This window comes from Convolutriloba macropyga, unplaced genomic scaffold, assembly GCF_964194025.1.
Source record: "Convolutriloba macropyga unplaced genomic scaffold, txConMacr16.3 SCAFFOLD_4724, whole genome shotgun sequence".
Lineage (NCBI taxonomy): Eukaryota > Metazoa > Xenacoelomorpha > Acoela > Convolutidae > Convolutriloba > Convolutriloba macropyga.
The window spans coordinates 2,501-12,041 of record NW_027449709.1 but is presented as its reverse complement, the minus strand read 5'-3'; the positions used below and the strand labels follow the sequence as shown (position 1 = coordinate 12,041).

General features: G+C 34.5%; 1 protein-coding gene across 1 annotated transcript; it reads left to right on the top strand.

The window, feature by feature from the left end:
- Positions 1-3,827: 3,827 nt before the first annotated feature.
- LOC142355258 (ADP-ribose pyrophosphatase, mitochondrial-like) lies at positions 3,828-8,406 on the top strand (the record flags this gene model as incomplete). The annotated part of the gene is made up of 6 exons (XM_075407473.1): positions 3,828-3,890; positions 5,140-5,304; positions 5,620-5,759; positions 8,023-8,126; positions 8,195-8,238; positions 8,319-8,406. Coding segments are annotated over exons 1-6 (604 nt in total), but the record flags the coding sequence as incomplete, so codon positions are not given.
- Between the last annotated feature and the right edge of the window lie 1,135 nt (positions 8,407-9,541).

The window sequence follows — 9,541 nt, the reverse complement described above, 5'->3', positions numbered from 1 at the left end:
TGATTACTAAGAATCATATATGACCTAGTACGAAATCAAAGAAACTTGTGTGATCGTTGACCCGGGTTTTTGATTATCTCTTCATTTGGTTGACAATTAGTTGGTTGACAAAATCGTAGATAAGCTCGGGTCGGAACATCATGCGCGAACGCAAATTAACGGGCCTCGTTGTTTCGTTCTGTGATCGGATCAATTGTAGTTCGAGGTTTGGGAGTCATTACTAATGATATATTTTCCTTCGTAATAAACATAGGTATTACGTGTAATATGACGTCATAAGAGATAATTTTCAAGATCTTTCAGAAACTGGCTCTCCCTCTTCTTGAAACCAAATTTCTTTTCATTTTGCCAGTTCATTTAATACTTTTTCTCTGCTCTCGCCGGCGTCGTAGAAAATGCTAGAAGAAGCATACCCACTATCGGTCACGTACAACTATGCCGACGTAATACTATGCCGATTATAAAAGTGTCGAAAATTTATTCAAATTCAATTTTTCACCCGATAGAGTTCTAAACCACCCAGGTCTAGACCTCGACTCATGAAAAGACAATGCTCGACCAAAATGTGCTATGAAAAGACCATACTGGACTCATTTGAGCTATGAAAAGACTTTAGCTGGACTTTAAGACATTCTGGACTTTAGCTCGACTCAGATTTTTCGCAAAAGACTTTAGCTGGACCCAAAATTTAACAAAAGATTTTGGATCGACCCAAAGTTGTGCTGGACTTAAGCTGGACACAATGTTTGCAAACAAAGTCGAGTTAAAGTCTTTTCATGGGTCCATCATTAGTCTTTTCATAAGTCTGCTTTTCTGCCATCGACGTTTTATGAGCAATATTGCATTTAACGCAGTCAGCATATATGATCCTTCAACTTTTACGGATCAAAAGAACCACAAATCACCCAAAAACATGCATTATTTTTTAAAAAAAAGATAGCTCATAATTTTGGGAAGAAAAACAAACTGAATAACGCCAATTTTTTTTTCATGGCTGATGGGACTAGAACCAATACTCTTGAGCTAGCTGGTTTCATTGAATCAAGTAATTTGGTAATATAATCGATCTGCAAAAACTCTTTATCTTAAGGTTTGACAAAATTCTTAAGGCTTTTTGGCAGATTTCCAACTGATTCTTAAGTTGGACTGCTCTGGTGCAAAACTATTTAGTCTTGCTTCGTTTCTGCTTCTGTACAAGCACGAAAAGAAATTACAAAAATTTGCTTTTTTGTAAAAAAAACAAGACTTATGAAAAGACTAATGGTGGACCCACGAAAAGACCTTAACTCGACTTTGCTGGTTATTAAAAGACTAATGGTGGACCCATGAAAAGACCTTAGCTGGACTTTCTTCATTATGAAAAGACTTTAGCTCGAACCATGAAAAGATATTAGCTCGAATTTAACTAGGAACCTCGACCGTGTAATAATAGTCAATAATGCCCCCCCCCCCCCCCCTACTAGACTTTTAAAGTCTTTTCATGAGTCGAGGTCTAGGCCTGGGCAATCAAATCACTTTAACCGAAATGAGAGCAAAATTTCTGACCCAATCACAATGAAGTTGTGAGATTTTGGATTTTATTATTTATTAGGACAAGATAATTAGAGCGAGAAAAATTTAAAGCAAACAATGATAATTGCGGACCATGGCCATGCCTCAGCGGCCCGTGGGACTTGATATGAGTCTATCACAACCGAACTACTGATCAGTGTGTGCCCTGGTTGCTTTGAAAACAACATTCGGTTAGCATTTAATTGGCAATTAATTGGTAATAGCATTTTCGGCACACTTTTGGAATCAATTTCAGTTTCGGCACTCTTAAACGTCGGCATAGTATTACGTCGGCATAGTTGTACGTAATCCCCACTATCACACTTAAAGCTATCGGCAACTACAAATAACGAATTTTCTACAGAACAAATTTAGAAAATTAAGCCACTTCTGACAATTACAAATAAATTAAAAGAAATTGACCTTTGTTTATTCTTCTGAAAGCGAAGGCAGTATTTGGTGTTCTCTTTAAATTGGCTTGTCTAATTGATCTGTAAATACGTTGGACATTATATGGCCACCCCCGTTGATCCAGATTACGCAGACAGAATATGCCATAAAGAGATCAGTTTGTTTACTTAGAAAATGACTGTGGCGTTGTCATCAATTGTCTTCCAATATCGCGCAATAGTATTTACAATAGTATCGCGCAATATAGGGACGTCGAGTCAGAACTGTTTTCTCTCCTTTTTTTTGCTCTGTCAAAGTTTAATTTTCCAATCAAAATACTCGGAGACAAGGAAGAGTAGCTTTTGAATCTAAATTCCACGTACGGCAAAACAAGTTCAAAGAAATGCCGGTAATTTATGATATTTTAAAATTTTGTTACAAATTAGTTGCCTTAAATTCTCACAAAAAATAAACTTATTTGCTCTCAAACGAATGTTGTAGCAATTATATTAGTTCTGTGGGCTTTTTATGCAATTTTCTGATTAACAAAATTTTGAATTGTTTATTTTTCATCCAACCCTTTTGATTTCTCATCTGCAAAAAGGGAATTAACAGACAGCGCCCTGGGGGCAATAAGTAGCAGAGTAGTTCTCTCAGAGCCTTGTGCCTTATATAAGTCTCTAAGTATGCCATCGACCGTTCAAAGACAACTTTATTATGTCAAGGGCGGTTCTTAATCATAAATTTTATCCCAATTTGTGCCCTCCGCGTCCAACCCTCTCAACTCTACTCCCCCTCAACTCTTGAACCCCTCACTCCACTAGCCACCACTAGTGCTAGCATCCCTAAGCTCCAGATGGCTGCTACTGCAGCCAACCGCTCGCCATTCGAGAGCAATTCGCATAAATACATGCTGTGAAGATTAGTTCTTAAGAGTTTGGCATCTCACAGTACCCCTCCCCCACTTCACGCCCCTCCCCACTTCATCACTTTTCCACCACATTCCACCCGTAACACAACACGCTCAACCCCTGACCCTCCCGACCCCCACGCCATGCGCTGCTAAAATCCCCCTCTGTTCGCCGCACTCACCAACGCCAAGTTTAAACTAGCAACCCTAAATTATAGCTATTGACGAAGACAACCGCTCGCAAGCCGAAGCCAACCGCTCGCTTGAGAGCAATTCGGCGGACGTTAGTCGGTTACATTCTAATTCATTGAATAACTTAACTTCTCTTTGAAAATTCGAAGTTTTCTCAGCAAGCAAGTAGTTCAGAACGTCTCCCAAGGCTCTCAATTAAAAATTTTCGAATATAAAAAATACTTTTTTGACATGGTTTTTCAGTTCATTTGGATGTCAAGACGTTATAGTATTCTGTATAAAGGTAAAATTGCGGCGGCCATTTGCGTCTCGTGTTTAAATTTCTTGTTCAACCATAAAATTTCAATCAAAATTAGCTATGTTAGAAGAATTTTCAAAAAATTTTGAGCGGTTCACCTGATTAAACTGAAAGAGGTCTCTCATGACTAATAACCAGAAACGCAAACGCGATTCCTCGCGTTTTCTTTTCAAAAATGTTTAGATCATAAAGATTTTGAAAGATTTTGCTTCAGCTCATATTACTAATTAATTATTTTATTCTTAGGGGCTCGAACATACAAAAACCTTTGTTCCTATAATTAAAAAGATTGAAATGAATTTGAATTTAGATTGTTTTAGTACACAAAATCAGTTAAGAATTTGTTCAATCTGGTTTTTCTGTTTTTTTAGTAAATATTGTAGTAACAGCATTGATTCTACGAGGCAACCGGATAATCGAAATAAAAAACGAAATTAAGAAACAGAAGTTATTTACAAAACTTTTTTAAATCTTGTATCCTTCCTAATGCAAATTGACCTCTGTTGGGCATATTCTTATTTCAACGCAACGCTTCCTCCCACAATTCAGGTAAACTTATCATATTGTGCCAGTGTTTTCAGATTTAGGTTTTATATTAACAGTTAGTGGGAGGCTTAAGATCGGTAAAACGAGAATTAAAAAAAAAATCAGAAGATTACACACACAAACTACGCCCGTGAACTGATTTAACGACAAATTGTGAATTTTTCTTCCACGATTGGTACTTTACATGACACTTGGTCAATATAATCAATGTAGAGGACTCTCAACTTCATTTAAGTTTTAATTGAATTCAAAGAAATTTAATTTGATTGTTGTTGTTTTTCTTGATGATGAAACACACTAAATAATGTTAAGGTAATTTTGGCTTAACAAAGTTAAGGTAAAGTTTTGTCAAGGCGTAAATAAGGTGAATTTTACCTTAATTTGACCTCAGGTAAAACATTGCCTGCCTGAATCATGTGAAGGTAAATTTATAATAACTTTCGTTAAGGAGAAAAAAAAGCACGTTTAGAAAGAAAAAGTGAAAGAGTGGTTAGTTTTTCTTACGGGAAACATCTTGATTTTTTTTATTTTCATTTAATTCTGACAAAATAAATTTAAAAAAAGACACTGTCATTAGTAGCCATAAAAAATTGAGTTTAAAGTGGACATTTTTTGATATTTGTTCATTGGCTAACTGATCTTTATTAGTTACGCAACCAAAAAATAAGGGCCAACCGCTGGAAATCTAACTCAATTACCTTATGATAACCTTTAAAATGCCTTAAGTTTTCACGTTAAATTTTAAGGTAAATTTACCTGAGACTTTTCTTGTTACCTTAAAAATTATGGCGAAAATTTAAGGTATCCAATATTTTGTAAGGTAATTTCAGGTCAAAGTTAGGGTGGTGCCCCCTCAATTTTCAAGGTATTTTTCGGGTAAAGTTACGGTAAGTTTAAGTTCGTTAAGGTAAGGCAAAACTACCAGAACGTTTCAGGTAATTTATAGTATATTTTCAGGTGCATTTACCTTAACATTATTTATTGTGTAATTTTTCACAGGTCTATGAACATTTATTTCGAAGTGAAGTCAGTTATAGAACAACGGTGCATACGGATGATGTCACTTGCGTGCTTTTTCTGCGAAGCAATTGCAACCTCGATCGACCAATTCTGATTTTAATAATTCTGTTTTATAATCTCAAGTTTCATTTTCCACTTGAGAACTTCAGCAAGTAGGTTATTGATATAATAGAGTCCAATATTTGAATGGTTCCGAATCCAATTTTTTTTCTGAATCTTTTAACTCAATTAGGTGAGTCCAAAATTGATTCCTTGGTCAGTTGATAATGAGGAGTGCAACCCAAAAGATGTCAAAGCTGGAAATGATCTGGGCGTTGAGACATCGGATGACATGGATATTGGAAATGATCCATCGGGTGATGATATTCAAATGAATTTCAACGCTATGGATGGTCAGGTAGGCCATTTGAATACTTTGTTTTTAAAAGTTTTGGATCTTAAATTATAACTGCATCCGTCTCGCCAATAATTCACATGTTGAGTCCCGGATTCACATTCGTTCTGTTGAGAACCACCTATGTGGCGGGCAGGGAAATTCCAGATAAAACAGAATCCAAACTGTTTTTAAACCTTTAAAACCGAGCTTAATAAACATTTAAGTGCAAATTGGTTTTAGGGATATATTCACCACTGAAAATGTCCGAGTACGGGTTGTAGACATCCGTAAAACCACTAACCTTTGGGGCCATTGATACCGTTTTTCTCATTTCAGGTCAACAGGATAAGTTTTGTAGGAGCATATGAGGTTAAAAATGGGCGTCCTTTGAACCCTAGAGGCAGAACAGGATATAATGGGAAAGGAATGTTGGGCAGATGGGGACCCAATCATATCGCAATTCCTCTCATTACCAGGCAAGTTTCACTTTGGATATAAAGGGGGGGGGGGTTCCCCGGGATGAAGTGCGCGACCCAAAACAGGTATGGACCAGACGGACTTGGGTCGCGGACAGGGGGGTTCAGACCGAACAGACCCAAATTCAGGTTTGGGCCAGACTGAATAGACCCAATTGAGGTATGGGCCAGACGGAGCAGTGGGACCAAAATTTTGCCCCGACTTTGGTTGGTAATCTTCTAGACTTTGGTTGGTAATGACGTTGGCAATCTTCCTAACACGTCATTCAGTATATTGAATAAAATAATCCTTATTATCGATTGATTTTAGCAAAATTTTAGATGAAAGAGTATCACTTTGATCCCCTGCAGCACATTTGTAATTTTTTCTGGAATTCTGAAAGAAATGGAATGTTTGAGCAAACAAGTTTAGTTCGAAACTACTTACAATTTCTAGGAACCTGTAACGTAAAACTCATTGCGGTTTCTTTTTGGAAACCAGATCTGTTGTTCAAAAATATAATTCAAAAATATGTAATTTGAAACTTCTGATAACTGCAACCTTTTGTCAGAAAAGATGTCTTTTCTGAAGAAAAGTCTTGAATAATATCGAAACTTCATTCAATATAATAAGAAGAGAACTGTCCAAGTTTTCTGGTTTGTTTTATAAGTCGAGAATCATCTTCAAAAAAAGAAAATCGAATCAACACTGCAAAATCGAGAAACGTATAAAATCTATTCGATCAAAGATAAGCACATTTTTAAACTGTATAAAAAATTAACGGAGATGTTAAGATCGGAATGCGAAATAAATAGTCTGAAATTTCTTATAACAATGAAAAAAATTGAGCCAGTTAAAACAAAAGTATACCATCCCGTCAGTTAAAAAATACGAAAGCGGTTAGTGGACCTACCCCTAAACGACTAGGAGTAAGAATAAGAAAATTGTTAAACTTTATCTTGAAATTTAACACCAATTTCATTTCAGAAGCACAGATCTTGTGTAAAGAAAAGTTGAAACAATATCAGTATGTTTTTAGAGACAATTACATTAGCAATAACGAACAACTAGTTTTGTTAATATATTAAGCTGATCATTTCTAGTCCCTTGCATCTTAAGCATCTGACTGTCTGTCTTTTTAAAGTTTCTTTGTACTGCTACTGGCATCACTTGACGAGGACCATCAGATCTTTTGATGACCTATCAAGTAAGTGACGGTTCTGCGCGGCCTGGTTTGTACAGCAATGCTAACCTACTGCTAACAATTTATTATTATTATTATTATTGTTATTATTATTATTATTATTATTATTATTATTATTATTATTATTATTATTATTATTATTATTATTATTATCATTATTATTATTATTGCTATTACTATTATTATTATTATTATTATTATTATTATTATTATTATTATTATTATTATTATTATTATTATTGTTATTATTATTATTATTATTATTATTATTGTTATTATTATTATTATTATTATTATTATTATTATTATTATTATTATTATTATTATTATTATTATTATTATTATTATTATTATTATTATTATTATTATTATTATTATTATTATTATTATTATTATTATTATTATTATTATTATTAATTTTTGTATTCCCTTGCAGGCTCTGAAATGACTGCTCATAATACCATTTTTGAATTGAAGATTAAAGTGACTCAAGAGGAGTAACACGAAAAAAAAACGTACAAAAATGATTTTAAAAAATTTGAGTGAGTATTTGAGAGTTAACCTTGAGTAAATGTATATGATTTCTAAAACGCACGTAGCATAGTGCGGATGTATGTCTCTATTTTTCTTCATTTCAGGAGTTAAAAAATTCCAGATGTTAAAATTCCAGATGATTGACCATAGAATTCCAGATATATGACCATAGAAACCAGATAAAGCTGAAAAGTTTTAACACTTCTCTATCGTCATCAATTATGTCAATTTCTTTTTTAAATAAAGATGTTTCTATCAAGTTTTCCTCCAAATTCATGATTCAGTACATCCCAGGTCGAGGGGTCAGTCCGTTTTGTTTGTAAATAAGCCAAATGCACTAAAATTAGTGAGAAGAAAGTATTTTCCTACAGCCTGCTTTCTACATAATTTCAGCGTTCTTCAGCGAATTTCAGCCAAATGTTAAGTTAGATTTTCCAGCTATATTTTGCGAAATTCACCGCATTTCGTACATAATTTTTAGAAATATGCTTGTTCTGGAAATTTAAATGTTTACTTTATTTGTTGCACTGTTCTGTTCACTTTAGATGGAAGAGAGATGACAAAGGTCAAGTTATGCGGCTAAACGAGCTTCCCATTCTGCAGTTTCTGGGCATTTGTCATAAAGTGACTGGCTTAATATCACTGCCCAGTAAGTGTGATAATAAAGAGTGCCATGAATGTTTGTTTTCCTATCTATAATCAAGACAATAATTTCAGGCAGCCTTTCGGACAAAGAGGACACCAACGATGAAGAGGTTTCAGTTAGTCTATATCGTACTCACTTTATGATTTTTTTCCTGAATTTTTTTCGAATCTCTTCCATGTGTTTTCCTGAATTCAGAATCGAATCTCTGCGAATCCGGAAGCCGCAACATCGAATAATGATATGCTACAAAAGAACATGGAAGCACACCTGGAAACCACTCGAGGTGAGAAAACTTCCAATTTGAAAAACTAATTTTTTAACCGAAAAATGTGTTGTTTAAAGAGTCCCGGTATTGAATTTGAAAACTTAAAAAAATTTAACTGGTTTAAAAAGTCAATAGCCAATTTTGGTCATTTTATTTTGGTCATTTTGCTAGGAACCTATAAAGCAAAACGTAAAGATGAATTTCAAAATCATGTTTACACTAGAAAAGATAATAACGAGTTGTTAAATACTTAGTGATGCTAGACAACATGCTGGTTTTTTTTAGTTAGATTGTTGATTAACTCGCTGAATTGGTTGCACTGTCTGATTAATTAGTTAAATGTACAATTCGATTCACATTTTCAATTAAAATTAACTAAAAAACAATCCTGTTCCAACTTTTTTGCACTTTTAGTACGAAGTAAACTCATTCTAGGCTATTGTTCTATTTTTCTCAACAAGGAATTGACAAATTTCTGCCATTACTTTTCCAGTAAGGTATCAGTGGCTTTTCCGAAATTATTGAGCGCTTGGACTGCTCCAAAGTGCTTAAGAATTTTTGAAGCTCTGTATTTTTGAGATTGAGTGCCTTAAAATTCTTATTGGCCCTGTAATTGTTCTCCAAAAGGCTTTAAATGCCTTCAGTTTTTTTGCAGAGTTTTTCTTCTCGTAAAAGGACACTAATTTTTTTTCATGTGAATCACACAAAAAATCGTGTAATGCCACACAAGGTTTTCGGGGGAAAAGTGACGCACGAAAAAAACTCCCAGTTTTCATGATAACTCGTGTATTTTCAACTCTTGATAACCCGTGCATTCTCTTCACCGAAACCAATGTAGCAAAACACGAGTTTCCGGACTATTTGCGTGATTTTGGAGTACAGTTTTTTTTATTTTACAAAACCGTCAGAAACTTAATTTAGGTAATTTAACGGAGAGCAGATTAGTAAATGACATATAAAGCAGTACCAACGCAGGGAAAACGACTTCTAGACATCACTGAAAAAAAACCGAATATAGTATGAAATCATTATTGATAGAACAGATTTAAAGACAAGAGAACAGATTGGGACGAGAGCGTTCACACAGGGATTGGATTGTTGACGAAGCACTTTGGGCCTATCATTCTTTAGTGCAGTATATAAATATATATAT